Source organism: Cinclus cinclus, chromosome 22, assembly GCF_963662255.1.
Source record: "Cinclus cinclus chromosome 22, bCinCin1.1, whole genome shotgun sequence".
NCBI classification, from domain to species: Eukaryota; Metazoa; Chordata; class Aves; order Passeriformes; family Cinclidae; genus Cinclus; species Cinclus cinclus.
This window is the reverse complement of record NC_085067.1, coordinates 2907070-2927214: the sequence shown is the minus strand read 5'-3', so window position 1 is coordinate 2927214 and position 20145 is coordinate 2907070. Positions and strand designations below refer to the sequence as shown.

The 20145-nt window shown below is 42.3% G+C and overlaps 1 protein-coding gene across 1 annotated transcript in view; it reads left to right on the top strand.

Annotated features, from left to right (window-relative positions):
* The first annotated feature begins 5047 nt into the window (after positions 1-5047).
* Positions 5048-20145, top strand: part of PPM1E (protein phosphatase, Mg2+/Mn2+ dependent 1E) — a 57224-nt gene continuing 42126 nt past the window's right edge. The window contains exon 1 of the mRNA XM_062507068.1: positions 5048-5457. Coding sequence (XP_062363052.1) covers positions 5048-5457 — 410 coding nt within the window. The remainder of the gene's footprint in view (positions 5458-20145) is intronic.

Here is a 20145-nt window from a genome sequence, read left to right as displayed (position 1 = left end):
CCCTTGAGAGAAATGGAATAAACAGAGCGCTGACATGGCAGTAACACAAATACTACAGAAGGGAAATAACAGTTTTTTAAGAGGATGAGAAGCAGGGGGTCAGTCAGCCTGTGTTCCCAAAGCGGCAGGGCCGTGCTAAGAGCTCCGCAGGGAGCCTGGCTGCAGGGGAATGTGGCGCTGGCAGTGGCCGGGAGCAGCCTGGCCAGCCCTCCTCCTCCTCCTCCTCCTCCTCCTCCTCCTCCTCCTCGTCCTCCTCCGCCCCTCGGCTCCAGGAAGCGCTGCCAGCTGCTCCCTGCTCCGGGCTTCCCTCTGCCGCTCCCCAGGCTGGGCACTCGGTGTCTCGTGGCTGCTGGCCATGCGCTCATTTGGGATGATTAGGGTCAGGGGAGCTGCCTTCCTTTGGCTACAGAAAGATGCCTGCATTAATGTTCTCTCCTAAAGAATGAAATCACCGGGAACTGGCCCCTTTCCCAGTACTGAATTTCACCCACAAATGCACCCACTGTTAAACTGTCAGCTCCTGTCTTGCTTCCCACAAGCAAGAAATATTCCTACAATATCCACTATCTATCTCTTAAAGAGCCTAAGCTCTACACAGTTTGAACCCTATCTACTGAAATAATAAATGGCATTAAAACCATCATTACACAAGCAGTAAAAACGTTAGATTATGTGCCCAAAGAATGCATAGGAAAGTCTGTATTTTACTAAGCCATCCTTCAAGAATTATAGCTAATACTGCTCATTTTATTACTAGAATTACTTGCCATTGATTTACACAGAGCCAAAGAAGCACTGAGATATTAAAAACATAATAATTCACAATTCAGTTTCAAACAATGAGAAGGGGGAATGTTTAAAATATTTTGTAAGATATATACGAAAGTAAAAAAGAAACTCTACAGGCCTCAACAAATGGTTCTAATTGGATCTGGACATTTTTCTCAAAGGCCATGAATGTGCTGTTTGAGTACTTGCTCAGTTTCCATTATTTTGGAGGTTTAAGTTTCTGACACACATCCCTCTAATACTCTTAATTTATTTAGTGTGAACTGCTGCAATTTTAGCAACACAGTTACAACTACACTCACTTAGTAATTCTTTTGGTATCATATATGTTACTAAATTAAAATGGTTTGGGCTAAAGAACAAGTTGTCTCCTTAGCAAGAAAATGTCTATGAAGTGCAGCCTGTCAATAAGAGATTGTAACACTTTTTTTTTTTTTACTAGATAAAGTTACTGCTTACTACACTTTTGATAGTAAGTGTGTTACATCACATAAATCCATCTCTTGAAAAGCCATTCATTCATTAATTTGTGAAATGAACACAAGTTTCTGTGGCTAAATCATAGGGTTTGGGACTGTTGAAAGAAGTTAGAGTGAGCTGCATCAATGGGATTTGAGGGGGACACTAATTCAAAGCACACCCTTTCCTGAACAGGGGTCTGGATGGAAGGCTGAACATGGAATTTTCCTTTGTGATGGGACTGGAAATTTCCATGACAACTGGAAGTGGGATTCAGGCCTGAAATCCCGTGTCTTGCACTGGATAGGGATATTTCAGAATAATCTTTGACTATTAATCTGGAAAAGCTGACTTGACCTCAAAAACTTTAAAAAAGAAACAGTAAGAGGAAGAAAAATAGAGAATTGCTTTCTTGACACCCCAAAGAAATCCTTATTATGGTCAAGGAGCCAGTAAAATTGTGGTGACAGAAGTTACTTAGCTTTTTAAAGCTGCAGTTGACCAGGCTGAACCTAAGAAGATGAACTGCAGTTTGATGGATGTTGACTCTGTCAACAAGAGTCTTCTTGCTGTATTCCTTACAAATTCTTGCTGTCTTTAGTCTTAAGTGACTGGAATTATTAAAGCTGAATATAGCTGCTAAAATTAATTCAGGTGTACTGCAAAAGCCCTAATTTTTGAGAAAGAAGCCCTACTTTGAAGAGGCATTTACCATTGGATTTTTGCCATTAAACTAATTTGTATGGTGTCAGATTATGTATCACAGCTATGGTAAGTATTGTCAAAGCATTCTTCATGACCCTACCTGTCTCCTGTTTGTCAGGCCACAGGAGTCACTTCCAAAGGTTACAAAGAATTTAAAAGCACTTCTTTTTGCCCTCCATACAATTCAGGTCATCTCCCCAAGGCCTGTTCAAACCCTGCTTATTTCTCAACAGCAAATGAGAAAGAGGAAGGCATCATTTTAAGGCTAAAATGAAACAGATTTCTTCTAAAACAATACTGTAAAATGTTCCTTTTTTAAACAAAAAGTAACATGATTAAGCTGAAAAGGATACAAACACCTGTGTTTCCTTCTCACATGGAGTGCAAGCCTTATTGTCTATATGATTTCCAATGGTCTCAGACTGTTGAGTTTATCCCACCCACCTCCCCTCATCCCATAGGAACCGTCCACCCAACAATAACCAGAGCACAGCCAGGCACTCAAAATTTAGCTCCCAGAGTTCCTGAACACTCCAAACATTTCACAGCAGCACCCAGCACACGCTCTGAGGGATCAGTGGGTGCTCAGAGCTTCCTTTTCTGGGCAGCACCGAGGAGCAGGGTGGCTCCTTCTGGGGGAATTGGCCACCCCAGTAGCCCCACAGAGAGCAGGGCCAGCAGGTTCCTCCTGCCTGGCTCAGCCACACCACCCACAGTGACCGTATGCTCCGTGTTCCAGCTTAATGGGAATGGTTTCCCTCTCAGAAACAAATGTCAGCATGGCTTGGAGCCATCAACTCTCCATTTAACATCAGAGCAAAACAATCCCGGCCTGACCGTAGTGCCAAAAGTTGACAAAGTGTCCTGAGAATGGAGTTCTACTCTATTTCATTTTAATTAGTGGCTTCTGTCACAAGGCAAATGATGAAAAGCACATGGGGACTGCCAAGATGAATCAAGGACATCTGGTAACTTTAACATTTCAACATGAAACAGAGTAGGTATTACTCCCAATACTCTTCTGTGCTGTTTGAAACAACTAAAAAGATATAAAAATAAACAAAAATGTTAGAAAAAGGGTGCCTAAATGCTTTTAAATCTTTTCTTAGATGTTTTTAATTGCTGTTTGTCATAAAACATGAAGCTGATCTTGCATCTTGTTGAACCAGCTGTGGCTTCTCTTTGACATTTTAATAATAGGAATTTTTATAATTCAGATCATATTACATTAAGATTATCTGGATTATAGTTTCTTAGAAACTCCAACTGCCTCTGGATTCTGAGTGAAAAACAACTGATCATGAAGTTAAAACTGCTTTGTGATACTTGCATTGATATACATCCTCCCGGGGCTTGTGACTCACTGATGATGCAGAACACACAAACATAAAAAAAAAAAAAAGAAAAAAACCAAACAAGATCCATCAGTGACATCGTCAGCTGCAACTGGGAGCTCTCTCTGCTCAAAACAAACTGCAGTGTTTATTACCTTTCAATGTTTCTCACCCTGCAAACCCACCTGGCATTCCCTAAATAAATGAGTATTAAATAGAAAATAAAGAAATGGCATAAAGAAAAATATTGCTTAGAGGTAACCTTCCAGGACAAGCAATGTGATTTTCTGTCACTGTCAGCTGTGAAAGACTAAGTGTAAGAATCACATTTTTAACTCTCAGGGCTTTTACATATTCACAAGATTGCAATATGATCAGTCAATGCAGTTGCCGGAAATATTCTAAAATTAGTTTGGCTCTAAAATAATTCACCAAACAGAAGACAGATTTACAGGAGCACCTGACATGCAGAGGTAATTGCTACAATGCAAGAGAACAACAGGTTTCAGCAAGATACTGTCCTTGTTACAATACATAAATACTTGGGCATCTTTTTACATATGAGGCTTGTGATTTGGCCATTTCTCAAGGTATAGCTGACATCAAGGATATCGTTCCCTCCCATGTGTACAAGCTATTTTAAATGTGTGGCAATTATACCTGTTCATTATTGGTATTTATGGACCTGATAGCTCTGAAAATAGCAGCAATGAATAAAACAAGTCAAAATGCCTTTCACAAATGAAAGACATTCATTAGACAGCGAAAGAATATTCACTACAGTTTGCCTCTCACTGACAGGTTATCTTTTAAGTTTTGGTTGGTGTAGCATCTTCGTTTTCTCACAAACTCTGCTTTCCCAGAACACGGAATGAGTAGATATTGTGTAATATGTAACTTATCGTGGGATCATGGAATGGTTTGGGTTGGAAGGAAGCTTAAAGATCATCTATTCCAACCCCTGCCATAGGCGGGGACATTTTCCACAGAACCTGGGATTCAGAGCTCCATCCAACCTGGCCTTGGACAGTTCTAGGGATGGGGCGGCCACAGTTTCCCCGGGCAACCTCTGCCGGGCCATCACCACCCTCACAGCGAAGAATTCCTTCCGAACGCCTAAACTAAACCTACCCTCCTCCTCCTTCCTCACGGCCGGTTCCCCTCACGAAAACCCGCTCCGATGTCAAACCCGCTCTCCGAGGCTGCTCCTGGCCCCGGCCCGGGCCGCGGCTCGGCGGGACAGCGGCGTCCCCTCAGGGCGGGGTGAGCCCGGGCCGTCCCCGCTGCCGCCCCGGCCCCGCGCACCCTCCGGCAGCCGCGGAGGCGCCGGCGGCGGAAGCTCCAGGGAAGCCCCGAAGGAGGCAGGGATTAGGTAACAGGCGATGTGCGCTCAGGTTTCCTCCGGGTTCCTGTGAGGAACCTACGCGTCTGGCTGCCTGCGCGTGACTCATCACAGCGGCGCGGCTGCCGCCGCTCCCGCTCCCCCGCCGCTGCCGCGGCCCGAGCCGCCCCCTCGGGCGGCCGCCGGACCCCGCCGGGCCCCCCTCAGCGCCGCGCGCGCTCCCGACGCCCAGGCGCGCTCCCTCCCCCCCCCCCCCCCCCCCCCTTCGCCCCCCGCGGCGTGCGCGGCCTCGCGGGCCCGGCTCGGGAGCGCGCGCGCAGGCGGCAGGCGGGAGGGAGGAGGAGGAGGAGGCGGCGGGCAGGGAGCTCTCTGCGGGCGCAGTGCTGATCCGCCGGCGGGCGGCCGGGAATGCGAAGCGATGGCCGCGGGCGGCTCGGGCAGCGGCGGCGGCGGCAGCGCGGAGGAGAAGACCTACCGCCGCTTCCTCGAGCTGTTCCTGGGCGAGTTCCGCGGGCCCTTCGGGGCAGAGCCGGAGCCCGAGCCGGAGCCCGAGCCGGAGCCCGAGCCGGAGCCGGCGGTCCCCCCTCCCGCTGCCGAAGCCGCGGGCGACGCTGATGAGGAGCCCGGGGCAGAGGGAGAAGCGGGAGCAGCCGCCGAGACGGAGGAGGGAGAAGGCGGCGAGGGCGAAGCCGGCGACCCTCAGCCGCCCGCCCCGCCGCCGCCGCCCCCGCCGCTGCCCTCGCTGCCCCGGCCGCTCTCGGAGTACATCACGGAGGAGGAGGTGGAGGGCGAGTGCCTGGACCTCTGCCTGCAGCAGCTCTACAAGTAGTGAGTGCCGGGCTGAGGGGAGCGGGGCAGGGCGCGGGGCTGAGGGGACCCCGATTGTGGGGCTGAGGGACTCCCCAGTGAGGGGCTGAGGGACTCCCCAGTGAGGGGCTGAGGGACTCCCCAATGCCAGACTAAGGGACTCACCAATGAGGGGCTGAGGGAGGGCAGCGATGACAGGGGAGATCCCCGAGGCAGAAGAGTTCAGGACTTGGGTGATGCTGAGCATGCCGGGGTCACAGCGTCCTGCTCTGTGCGGCTGCCCCTGCCCTAAGGAATCCTCTCCCTCTGCTTCCCTCTGGGACAAGCGAAAGGAAGAGACAAGGGAGAGCCACGAGCATCCATCTGGAGAGCAGCTTGCTGGGGAGGGAGAGCGGTGAAGGAAATGTCTCACGCTCTGGTGCCAAAGCAAGGAGGGGGGTTTGCCTGTGGTTGATTGTGCTGGGGCTTGAAACTGAAATGTTCCCCCTGTGAGGGCTGGTAAATGGGGAAACCTCTGCCAAGAAGGGAAAAGAAGAAGGGGCAAAGAAAGAGTCCACAGGTCCAACCCCTTCACCCTTCTAAAAAACCACCGCACATGGTGGAAACCACACAGACTGGGGAGAAAAGAGAAGTAGGAAACCTTGGGAGAAAGCTATCCATAATCATGGGGATTTTTCTGCCGTCAGCTGGGGAAAGCCGGCTATACTCGGTTCTGTACGGAGGCAGTTTCCAGATCTGTGCTTTCTAAAGGCTGGTGCATAAAGAGGAAACAGATGGGATCTATTCCCAGTGTGGAAAGTCTGTGGACTGAAACGTAAAGATCAGTTACCAGTGCCTTGTATTGTGCTCAGGTCCGGCTTTGAAAGCTCGAAATAGAAACGGTTGTTAGTGGCAATTCTTTAGGAACCTTTTTAAACTGATGCCACAGGAGGAGACAAATGAAGCTGTGAAAATCCTCACAGCACACCGGGGAGATTTTCTGCCATTGAACCGGTAATTGTAATGAGAGGTGTTACTCAGTCGCAGAAATAAATAAATAAAGAGAGAAAAGAACCGGGTTTTACAACTGCATGGTCTGTTTTCTATCCAGTTCTCATCTGCCCTCCGCGTTTGTGGACGATAGGGACAGCACAATGATAGCTGCAGAGGACAAAGCTCTCCTATTCACACATGCTCGCCCTGCCACCTTTGGAAAGTCTCTGGAATACAGCAGCACATTCATAGGATGTGGTAGGGAGCAGGGAGGCAAGTCCCTTCTATCTATTTAGGACGTGGTTTGTTGGGTTATTTTTAAACAGGCTTGTGAAATCCAAAGTCACGTTAGTGGGAATAAAGTTTTAAATGTGCAGATTATCTGAAAGTATTATTTGAAGTATAGCTATGTGATGATTTTGAACTGGAATTCCTCCCCCATCCCTTCTCTCTCTGCCTGTCCCCATACCCCAGATTCCCCAGTTTCTGAAGCTCATATTCATGGCTGAAATTAATAAGCAAAAAAAAAAAATTTAAAAAAAGACCTTTTGAGAGGAAACTTTTTATAGAGACAGCTCTTGCCAGGTTGTGGCTCTTTGGCTTTTTTCAGCCTTTAGTATAAATCTTTGGATGGCCACTGAATGAAGCATCCCCTGGCTTTGTTTGTGGTGAAATCAATGAAATCAATGCAGGCTTCCTCCTGTAGGCAAAAACCAAGTCCGCCTCAAAATCAAGGGAGCAGGGGATTATGTTGCAAGAAAATAGTTTCCTAAAGCCTTAAATAAAACATTTTAAAATATTATAAGCCAGATCTAACAAGACAGAGCTAAACTGAAATAGCTTTTTCTTGAATGATGGTGGAATCTGAGGTAAGTGCCAATATGCAAAAGTATTCTTCAGGTATGGTACTTTATTTTTAGTTCACTCTCTAGTCACCAGAAAAACTTAAAGTGTGACAAGACTATAAAACAGGCAGAAGCAGAATGTTTTCACCCTTTACAGCCAAGGGTTCAGCTGGTCAGCTGGTTCCAGAGGTGGGAAACTTGATACGTGTGAGTAAAGCTGCTCTTGTGCCAAACAGTCATGAAAGAGTTAAAGTAAAAAAAAAAAAAAAAGAAACCCTAAATAAAAAAAGCACATGAGAACTCATGTAAAAGGGAATATTTCCTTGGTTTATTAGCAGGAGAGACCCTATTCTGAAGACATGTTTTCTGCAACTATATATTAGTCAAATGACTGGTTTGTATTCCATGTAGCATGAAGATAAAACCCATTGCTGTGAAAAATCCAACAGCTGTTTTTCAGCTATTTTAAGCACAGAGCTTTAGACCTCTTTGAGGAAAGTAAGACCATTTCAGAAATGAGAACATACTGCTAATCATGACAATATATAATGTTTTCCTGCCACTGTGTAGATCAGTATCAGAGAGTTCTAATTTATGAGGTTTTCCTGCTATTTTCCAAAAGACTCATATTCTCCTTTGAGGTTTCCTGTTCCTGTTTTTTTTCTGCTTTTTTTTTTTTTCTTGTTGTTGTTATTTTGTTTTGGTTTGGTTTGTTTTTGTTTTTTTCCCTAGAGGCAACATATGCTTGGAAAATTAGATTAATGTAATCTTTATATCTGTCTAAATGCCATGAAATGAGCACAGTGTGTTTTCTTAGTGACCCTCCACTGAATGAAAGCCATCAATAGGAGGTACATTAGATGGAGGAAATAGTCAGAAGGGGATTGCCTTGGAACACTGGCTGATAACCACAAAATGAACTTTCAGGCTGTAGCTGGACCATATTACTCAAGAGAAAAAGGTATAATTCACATCGTTTCTATGTAGAAACAAACACACTAAGGCCTTAAAACATTAAATATGAGACCATCGCTTGCTCCTGCTGAATCAGACCTGATTTCTGACTCATAGTAAAGGAAGAAGTTACTAACTTGATGTAACAAAGTTGCATATCATGCTCTGGTCTCTTCCTCTTCCTCTTCCTACTGATGCTTTTATTAAACCTGACACATTTAAAAAGCCAGCTCTTGACAAGACCTCCCAAAAACAAATCAGCAAAGTTGTGCTTGCCAAGAGAGGACACAGCCAGACTCTTAAAAGTTGTGCCACCAGGAAGAACAAATTTGTCTTGCTGCTACACTTTTTTTTTTCCCCCCGTGCAAATGAAGTATTTTGAAAAATTCAACTGCATATTCTTCTTGCTTTTCTTTTTCTCTCTCTTTTTTTTTTTTTCCCTGAGGCTTTGATAAGAATAGATACAGCAGGTATTATTTCTAGGTTCAGGTTTATTTTCAGTGATTTTGGAAGTACAATATTTTTGCTTTCAAACATTCATTTAGGAATTTAAATTTCATTTGAATGTAGCCATGCTTCTCCAGTGTTGAGTTTGTAGAAGTTGGTAAGTAAAATAAAATTGAACTTTATTGTTACATCATTGTAAGTGCTTAACTGAGTCCATGATGACAATGTGATTGCTTTTTAAGGATTGCAAAAGCCTTGCTTTGGCTTGGAACATGAAAAGAAAAACTTCTGAGCACTGTCCTTTCACATTTCTTCACAGAATACTGTGAAGAATGTTTCTGTGCAACATTCACAGAAAACTTAGATTTCAATAAAATGTAGTATTTGAAGGGAGTTCTTTTAATTGATCCTTTCTTTCTCTTCAAGAGAGAAAATATTTTTTGCCTATGGATTTCCCACAGTCTTACTATAACAAACCAAGAAAAGCAATGTAGGCTCACCCTTTTAACCCTGGAGTTATGTAAAATGGGGACAGTTAAATGGGAATGGAGGTTTTGCCCCTCAACTTGCAATGTTCAGCTGAAGAAAACCTTCTTGTAATTTTCCATGAGCAGAAATCCTTTTAAATAAATCCTTTTTTAAAATAAAGTAAGCTCTTGAAGACTGTTCTTTCTCTGTTGAGGGGAGAGATGGAATTCTGTCCCTTTAAATAGCAGATATACATGTTTTTAACTTGCTCTCTAAACCCCTATCACATGAAAGCTGGCACTGTTGTCACTTTAAATTGAAATTCATCTATGATGCTGGATGGGCTTTCTTAGCATCATATTAAATAGTCTGTGATGTTTCACTCCTTCATAATTTGTCTTTTATAATCAATTCTATTGATTGCAATCTCAAAGCCCTTTTAAGAAATATAATTAACTACTTGCCATGTCTAATATTAATCACAAGGACCAACAAAAAAGTCTTTGCATCCTTTTTAACATGGTGTTTTTTTCATCATCTTTTGTGAGGTTTTACAATAGAAATGATAATGTTGGCCTGTGCCCACAGTGAATGACAGCAGGAAATATTGGCTGCACCTGGCTGGGCCATTTTCTATGGTTAATGAGACTGGATAGAGAACATTCAATTTAGACTCCATATTAGGAGTATTTAGTCTAATCTAGGTTTGGATTAGATATCAGGAAGGAATTGTTCTCTTGGAGGGTGGTGATGCCCTGGAACAGGTTGCTCAGAGAAGCTGTGGCTGCCCCTGGATCCCTGGGAGTGTCCAAGGGCAGGTTGGACGAAGTTTGGAGCACCCTGGAATAGTGGAAGGAATCCTGCCCATGGCAGGGGTGGCAATGGATGATCTTTGAGATCCCTTCCAACCCAAAGCAGTCTGGGATTTCCCACCCCGAGGCTGTAGCTGGGTAAAAGTCTCACAGGAGCCCCCTCCAGGATTAGGAATCCCTTCCAGGCGTGGTTGTTGAGCTGGCTGGGTATGGCTGAGAATGCTGGCATAACACCCAAGGGATTTTGGTGCTGGAAATCCTGGTGTTTCCCTGTGAAGAAATCCTAAATCATCCCACAGGAGGGTGTGCAGAAAGTCAAGAGCTTCAGTACTGCTGGTAGTGCCCTGTCACTCTTGAAAAGAACCCATGTTGTGAGTGCTGGTGATGTCATGGCACACACATTTCATCCCCTTTAGCCTAGAAATCACTATCATCTACAAATATGTAGTGTTTAGAAAGAAACATTTTCCAAACACTACTGATTCTTTACACATTGAGGGATTCTTCTTGTTGTTTCTAAGGCATATTCAGCTCATCCTCCCACACTTTTAAAAATACTGAAGGAAATCAAATATTTTGATACTCGTTTTTTAAAAAAGAATATCAGCTCAAATGAGCTATCTAAATTGCAGATTTATATTTTGTAATGGTTATCATATAAGGTGACATTTCAAAACTTCCTACTTCATGATTAAAAGGATGCTGAATTTTTCAAGCACAAGGGTGACTGTGCTTGGAAATTGCTTTATATAGCATTAAAAAAATCATTCTTAGTGAACAGATTATGGAAATATATTCATTCCAGTGCTTTTATTTCAATGAACATTGCTGGTAGTACAACACATTAAAGGGAATTAATGTTGTTAGGAGCTTTTCACACCAAGATTTTTTTTGACCCAAGAGCAATTTGCACAGATGCTGCTCCTCCTAAGTGAGGCTGTTTGCTTTTGAGTACAAACTGACTGAAGAATTAGATCTGTGCTAACACATTCTTTTTTTGGACCTTATACAACCACTCTTGAAACTAAAATCTTATTGGCCATGGTGTGGAACTACTTTTGACTCTACCTTTTGGATGTGATGAGCTTCATTCCTCTGGAGAGTTTATTTGGTAATTCTTTAACAATTTTATCCTCAAAATCCCTCATTGTAACTGCCTTCAGCAGTGGCAGAGTATTTCTCCAGCTGCTGTTTGAAGAACTCGGTTGTGGTTCTTTTCATACAAGGTTAAACTTTTAGTTTGCTTTGCATTCTGTGAGCAGAAGTTTCAGTGCCTTGGCTGCTGTGTCAGTGATGTTTGCTCTCATTCATTTTTGTTGTCTGGCTAAATTGCTTACATGATCACATTAAAAGCAAAAGCAACAGGGCATGCAGTACACAGATAATGAGAATACTATTTATTACTGTATTTGATACTCTGAAATATTCTCTGGCTGTTCCACACCATTTTCTTTCTTCCCATTGCTTGGTGCCTGCTCCTTTTTGGTTTGTTTTCTCCTCGCTGTCTAGGAAAAACATGTGAGAAATGAGATGAAATGGAGTTAGCAGTTTAAAACATTAAATGCTCTTTGAAGCATGCTGCAAGACTGTCTTATGCAATGCAATCACAATTATGTAATGCAAATGATGATAAAAATAAATGAATCCTGGACAATATGTGTGTGTGACATGTTAGGAACCCGTGACACGCTAGGAACCCATGACATTGCTAAATGGCCATTTTTGCAAGTTGTACTTTAGGGCTTTCTGTTTGGGTTGGCTGAAACCTCAATTACCAACCAAATATTCCAGATTTTTGTTGTTAGAACACACTAGTGATTAGATAAAATGATTGCAGACTGTGGACTTGTTTTACAGAAACATTTCTGCCATGCCTTTGTACTTCATTAAGAAGAAACAACATTACCCGCCTTTAATAAGACATTTTATAAAGAAGTAATCATCAGAGCCATAAATTAGGAGTGCGTGGGAAATAGCTGCCCTTGGGTACTTCTATAATTAATACAGAAGTTAAACAAGTTAACCAGATTGCAGGATTACCTCGGTTTATGTTTGTATTGGATGGAAAACAGCTGAGGGCAAGTAAAGATTGAGTAACTGAGGCAGCATTTGGAGCTGTGCTGCTGCTCCCAGCTCTGAACTCCCTGGGCACTCTGGAGCTGGATGGGTTTGGTGGCAGAGCAGGATTACAAAGTGGACTGCTAAACTTTGATCATGGGAAAATGGGTTTGGATGCACGCAAACCCGAAGTGGGAAACTGTAACTACAAGGAAAGGAATATTTGATTAATTGGGTTAAATTGTGGGCAGCTCCTTATTTTTCTCAGAGGATAGGATTTTGAAGCTGTTTTTTGCTGGCCTTTGACGATCCAGTAAAGCCTGGTAAATTGTACCAAACAATTTTTCAACTTTAGTTTCTTCTGCTCTTCATTTCCAATAAAGAATTTGAATACTTTCTCTCATTTGAGGATATGATTTTTTCATAGGATCTGTACTTCCACGTGGTGTAACTAATAATAGAAGCAGCATGTAAAAATAGGCCCTTAGCATTTTAACTTCTTGGCACTGTTTTGAGGGCTGTTCCTTTCACCTCAGGCTATGACCTTCTTACTGAGGTTCAGAGCTGAGATGAACCCGGTGAGTTGTTCCTCGTTAGTGTTACAAACACAGTGCTCTGCATGTTAGATTAATTAACTGCCACAATCCTTTCAGTCCTAACTCCAAGTTCTGCAAGGCTGAAACCCTCATGCTCTAGTTGAGAATTCAACAAGTTTTTGTCGGTTTTCTTTTTCTCAACAAAATAAATATTAAAAATAAGTTGTTTGGTTTGTTAGTTTGTAATAGATCACCTGAAAACCCAGGGAAACATTCTGTTCCTATTGGAACCTCTGGGCCCAACAGTGATAAATCGTCTAGAATTCCAACCTGAATAAAGAGCTGGAATTCAGTAAGTAATAAACTAAAGGTACACACACACAGCATTACATATATTTTAAACTTAGACTTTTTCCAAGCTTTTCCTGTCATCTGTTTGTCATCTCATTGCTGTGCTTGAGGAAATATGATTGAGTTCATGTATTTATTTATGAAAGTGCCTGTCTAAAATGAGTTTGTGCTCTCAGCTCCCTTATTACCACTTTCTTCTGAAAAGCTGGGTAGAAGCCTAAATATTTGGTAATGAGAAGTCAGAACCTCAGTATTTCTGGGGATTAGAGGAACAGCTCTGTTTGGGACAGATGCACTTTGTGCTTGCAGAACATGGGGGTGTTGGGTTGGTCTTAGTTCTGCTTTCTCACTGGAATTTGCTCCTCAGAGAGTGAGGGATCTACCTGGTGTCACATTAACTTAACCTCTCCTCTGCTTGGCCCTCCAAAAAGTTCAAATTTTAAAGTATCCAAAGTATCAGATTGTATGAGAAAATTAATCAGTCCTAACCTGAAGTGAGTTGGTGAAAGTGCCCCCAGCATTGATAAAACAGGAGTGTAAGCTTTTAACCTTTTACCTCAGTGGTATAAACTGTGTAAATCAATGGAAATAATTGTCTTCTATACAAACACAGAGTGAGAGTCATCACTGTGTAAAACTGGTTCCATTCCCTCTGGGATGAGTGGGAAAAGCAGCTGCAGCTTCTGGGATGTGTGTCCAGGCTGGAGAGGAGCTGAGCCTGCATTAAGTGCCTGCTCCCCTTCCCCAGTGCATTGAGAACTGATTTGAAATGATTTAAACTTTCCTCATGGCTGTCAGCCTCTCTCAGTTGACCCAAATGATCCTACAGAATGCTTCAAATCACGTTAATAACATTGTGTACTAATTTCAGAGAGGTATTTTTGGGCTTTTAAATACTTTGGTTTAGCACCCCACAATTCACAATCACTTTGTTTTCCTGAGTGCTGATGCTGTCCATGACATACAATAAAGTCATCTCCAAAAGCATGAGCCAAGCCACAGAGTTCTAAATCTGCCTCTGGGGATTTGAGAAAAAAATAGTTTATCCTACAAAATTACTAAATATCCTAAAAATATTTCTCTCCTCTCCTAAATTTTACAAACTCTTCCTCTGTCTTGAGAGATGCAAGTAAAATGGTTTATCAACAAGGTAGACATTGAGTATAGTACAATAAATCTGAAAGATACTTCTTAAATTCATCCCAGCTAGTTGAAAATTTAATGCAGAAAGCAATGAGCTCTAAATATTTAGATTATCATTCTTTTAAAAAAGCTCTTCCATTTCTGTTAATGTAATTCAATATTAAATAGCTTTTAAAAACAATTACAAGATATATTTTTTATATTACAAAATAAATTATTTGCTTAATAAAAAGCTAGCATTGCATGAAGATGTTTAAAACTATTCAATTTAATTTATTGTCTTCTGAAAACTGATGGAGTTGTGCAATTTCTGCTTCCACGCTCTGTGCATCTTAACAGGAATAAAAACAAAGGCGGTAACTTAAATCTGGGATTTGCACCTTGAGGGGAGGGTATTCTTTTTTATTTTTCTGAAATAGAAACAACAAAGAACATCTGTTGAGAAAATACAGAAAGAAGAAGGAAAGCACTTGGAGGAAGTTCTAAAGGGATGAAACCCAGCTCATTAAAGGAGTGTGAAATAATAAAGCAGAAAGAGGAAGAAAGAGTTAAATAATACCACAAACCTAAGTGACCCACCCATCCGTTCCTTAGAGAATCGCTGTCAGTCTGTAAAAGGCGTTTGCAAAATAGAGAAACTCCTCAACTTTTTAATCCTGGCCGAGTTCCTGAGCTGAAGTTGGTAGCACAGGGCTGGGTTTGTACTTTGACATCCCTGCGAGGTATCAGGGCTGTTACTTGAATTTAGAGAAGGATCTGGTACTTTCTCATGCTCTTGCTTTCACGGGGGTTTGCTATTAATATCCTGCTACCAGCTCCAGATGCTTTTCAGGGAGCTCTTTTAGGCTGCACTCAAAGGTTTTTTGGAAAGACTGATAAAATAATTCAGCTGTCTCCTTTCGCTGCTGTACGAGGTGTGACAGCGTTCGTTTTGCCTGTGGCTGTCTGGCAGACAGAACAGAAAACATTCAGAGGTGTTAAACCCTGGTAGTGATCCCGGTAGCAACAATAAACCTGGAAAGTTCCAGGGAAATGCCAAGCTCCACAGCGTGTCTGGAGGTCAAGCCATATTTTCTGCATGTCAAGGACTTCCAAGTTATGTTAAAGGAAGTTCGGGCTAAATAAAAAGGCACAGGATATGACCCGCAAAAATTGCTGTTTTTAAATCCAAGAACAAACTAACACATCCTCCAGTTTCATAAACCCTCGTGTCTCAGAACTGAGTTAATTAATTTACTCTATCCTTTATTTTAAGGAAGATGATTTGTTTTACTTTTCTAGGAAAAAGGAAGAATAAATACATAAAGCAGGGCAGGAGGTTAGAAAAATTTGTAAGGGAGGGAAAAGAAGTTACTTTTGGTTTAAAAGTAAACATTCAAAAATTCTTCTCCACTTAAGAAAATCCTTTTCATTCTTGATCTTGTCTCCCTACCAAAAATTATTTATTTTTAAAATAATTTTTAAAAATAAAATTGTGGGAATAATTAGACCTGAAACGTTTAATCAGCTCAGACAATTAAGAGGAATTGCCAGGATGATCACTTCAGTTGGCTTCTCTAAACGGGCTGTGTTCAAACCTCCCAGTTAAACACTGATTGCTCCTAAACACCCAATCAGTTCCAGTTAGAGGCTGGGCAGCTGAAATCCATACAAACTGCAGCACTCCTCCCTCTGCACTGTGAAAAATTGAATATTCTGTTTGATTCCTCGGGGAAAACTGCACCTTTTGCCCAACCATATTCCCTTATTTATTCAATGATGTAGCTGTAGGGAAGCAGCTGAAATATCATAACTATGGATTTATAGAATTGTCATCTTTCTCAAGTTTCACCATTCTCTCTTGTCAGTGTTAAGTGTTTCTTCCATGACAAAGGAAGTCTAACAAGGTAAACAGATGGTCCAAATTGTCTTGTTCATCCAGTGTTTCTGTGGTCTAAACAGCTATAGATGCTTTTATGTTTCCAGGAGTAGCTTGAAAAGATAAATCTATCATTCTCTACCCATCCCTATTGTTTTATCCATGGGAAATAAGAATTCCTTATATTTTAGAAATCTCATACCAAACAGAAGGATACTAACATGCCAAGTTACCCCTGCATGTGATGCTGATGAACTTAGACCAGTTTGGATGGGATTGGTAATGAGTAGATTTAGGAGAAATTGGTAATTATTAGATTTGTTCCTCCTCTTTTGTAAGAGAACTGGTTCTCTGCTGGTTGCTGACAGAATTGAAGTGTGGAGTGATGAGTTAACCTAATACCAAAACAAGCATTTTGCAGTATCAAGAATATTTGATTTGTATAGTATACACACTATGTAGTATAGTATGTGAAGTATATTTGTAACTCCCCCAGTTCCATGTTCCAGCCCACGTGCTGGGATATCCTGTAGAAGAAAACATTCCACAAGTATTATTCTTCTCCACAGATTCATCTGTTCTTTTCCACCTCCTGGATCCAAAGCTAGTTTACACATCTCCTTTGTGTGAACACAGTCAATTGTATGAGGATGAGGCCTCTCTCTATTTGCTTGCAGAGGTTCATTATTCATTTACTGTAACCATAATGTGAGAAAAAACAAAATATATGCATGATAAGGATATTCAACACAGATACAAGGCTGATAAATTTTACTGACATTTTTACTGCTGCTCTCTGTGTGTAGTTATAAAACCATTGTAGTACTATCTCTGTAAAGAGGACAGACTACTACTGAGAGTATGAGTAGCAAATACAAGCTGCCAGTGTCGCTTAGAGCAAGGGGAAGTGACATGATAAGGAAATTTTAAACTCAAGTGTCTAAAATTGTTGCCCTCATCATAACGCTGGTGGGAACAACAAACTGAGAAAGTTCCTGAAAAATGGCAGCATAAACAAAGCACTTTGGGAAGTGTTGCCCTTGATATCAGGCTCGAAAATATAATTCTGATTATTTTATCTCTGCAAAATATTGCCCATGGTGTTCAATAATAGGACAAAAAAGCACACAAATGCACAGCCCTGTCTAGAATAGCTTTTATCTGTAGCCAACAAACTTGCCCATGAGCCACCAGTAAGATCAAATGAGTTTTCTGAGTTAAAAATAACCTGATTGGGAGCTATTTAGAAATATAGGATTGGTTAAATGACATGATAGTGTGTGTATGTGCAAGGTCTTGTGGTGGATTTTTTTGTTCTAAATTAAGAGAGCGGGAGAATTGTGACATTTTCCTCTCCATTGTGTCTCAGAGAATGCCACAGGAGCTGAAATAAGCAGTCCATGTTCTAAGGTGATTTAGAGTAAAGCGAGGGAGTGAAGAGTCAGAGGTGATGGCTTGGTGAGGATTTAGGCCTTACTACCTGCAGGGAACAGACCTGTCCCAACAAAGTGTGTGAGGCACCAGTGCTAATCTGTGGGACTCTAAACCCATTTATTGTGCTCTTTAACTTCACCAGATTTGCTCCTGTGATAACTCTGAGCTGTCATCTCTCTGCTCCTGAAAAATACCTCAACCTGAAGAATCCGATCTGGCTGGTACTTAATCCTAAATAGCCACATTGGATATGGATTCTGCCTATCAGTTCTCTCCCTGTTTGTCTGGATAAGTTTCATTCAAGCCTTATTGATCACAATTAAGAGTTGAAATTAGAAATTGACTTTCATTAGCTCAAGGCAAATTAATCTCGAGGCACTGGAGGAGGTTGTACTCACTTTCTGTTAGCAAAGTTGACAATCAGGTTCAGCTGGAATCCAAAAGTGCAGTGGGAAGGCTGTATCCCAATATCTTAATGTGACAGCTACCAAGGGAATTACTTTCAGAAGCAGGAGAAGGGAAACTGGAAACACTGAGGGGGTGGATGCAGACAGATATGACAGGATTCTAAGAACCTGGGATTCCTGACAGCGTAGGCCTTCAGAGCCCACCCACTGAGCTTTGGCAGGTAATAATCTAGGAAATTAGAATACACTTATTTTAAGAGAATCCATTGAGATGTTTGATCCTAGATCTTCATTACACATAACAGCAAGGCTTTTGCTGCTAGAGCCCTGTTATTTTCCCAATTATCTTGAAGTCAAGAAGAGATTTCAGAATGGATTTCGTAATGGTGCAGCATCCAGTGAAGTGAGCGCAAGTCTGACCACATTCTGCAGAACTTATCGTCGTAATATTCCTGTAAGAAAAAATGTTCAGTCAACTTAGATGTGCTGCTCCTGAATGGAGCTGGCTGAGATCCTGGTGCTCTGTGTGTGGGTAATGCAAAATCCTGGCACGGGGAGGAATCACCGCAACTAAAGAGCTGAGATTTACACCCCACCCCACCCCTCCCAACTAAAGGGTATCTCCAGAAACTCGTCATTTCAACAGAGCAACCCTGTGCAAATGATGGGAATGAAATGTTTACAGGCAGTGGGATTTGTGTTGTACTGCTCAGCTCATTCCTCTGACACAAAGGCACCCGACAGCTTTGTCCTACAGCTCATCAGATTAAGCGCAGGGGCTGGATCTGCGTGCTCCTACAAAAGCCTTCCTTCTTCCCTCCCCTCCCAGCCCCCTGAACACATTCTGAATCTGGAATATAAAGCAGTGTGTACGTAATTGGGGAAAGAAATGGAATATATTTCCTGGTGACAGGGGAGTTCAGGGTCTGCTGGGACAAATGACAGCGTCTTTAATGAGCGTCACGGTGCAAGATTTAGTGGCATGGTGGAGGAATTCCTGTCAGAGTGGGGCTCTGATAGGACTTATCAAAGAGTGCATGCTACTTATCTATCTTAGGCAGGGAACTCTAACTCCCTTTAACTGTCAGCACATCTATAATCCTTCCAAGTCTGGAATTGTTGATAGAGTGCCAAATATCTTGGGTTATGGATTGCCAGAAAGAGGGAGATCTGTGTTTGTAATCTCAAACAAAGCAAATGTAGCTGTTTAATGAAATTGTGCTGAGCTTTTAATATGGCATGATATAAGCATGGTTTGTTGTGGGTTTTTTCAGTATTGTTTTGGAGATAAAACAGAGGGATTGGGATATAGAGAGATTTGGGGATTATAGCTACCTATCTACAGATAGATAGCACAGGCAAACCCAGCCATCTATGTTGTTATTTTTGCATGATGGAGGTCTTAATATACACACTGGAATATTCTGGTCAATCAGTACCTTTGTGGCATTCTGAACATGGTGTTAAAGGACATTGGAGACAATGTTTTAGCATTCAGCAATGAAAAAATAACATCAAATAGGACAAAACAGCCTCTGCTGAATGGTGTAATCAGCAAGATTTTGGTTCTAACTCTCCATGAAGCAACATCTGTCTGCTTGCTGGTTTATCTTTAAAGGCATGCAAACACAGATGTGCATGCACAGGCTCTGGAAATAAATATATTTTAATTTAGGGCTGATTGAGGCTGTGGTTTCACTCCTGAAACCCAAGTCCTGTGCTAAATCTCAGCACAATTTCTGCCAGCTGCAGTAGCAGGGATTAGCTCAGGGTTTCTGCTCCCCTTCCCCAGTCAGTGCTCATCTAAAATTTCACACCACTGGCACTTCTGCTGGTGATTTACGTGGCAGTGACAGTGGCACATGAAGAACCACAACAACGTCACCGATTCCTGTCATCTCAGTTCCTTGCCAAGTGAGAAGCTCATCACTTCCAGCTCTCTTGATGCAACTCCCATTAACTTTGGAGATTCTTACCGAGAGGGGCACAGCACCTCCTGCCCTTCCCCTGCTGGAAGGTATGGCTGTTAACAAGAATAATTACAGCAGATGAGTAATTCTTGTTCCCTGATCGAAACAGAAAAACAAACCAAAAGGGTTATCAAGCATTGGCACAGGCTGCCCGGGGAAGTGGCTGAGTCACTGTCCCTGGAGGGATTTAAAAGCCATGTGGACGTGGCACTTGGGGACATGGGTTAGTGGTGGCCTTGGCAGTTGGACTCAATCTTTAAAGTCTTTTCCAACCTCAATGATTGTGGGTTGGTTTTTTGTTTGTTTTTTTTTTTTTTTCCCCTTCATCCTTAACAAAGCCCTTGGGCGAACAGCTCCTACAAGCCTACATTTTTCTTCATTTCCTTTTCAACTCAAGGGTAATAGCAGTTAAATCTAGTAAAATAAATGTTGATTGATGGAGTTTATTCATCAT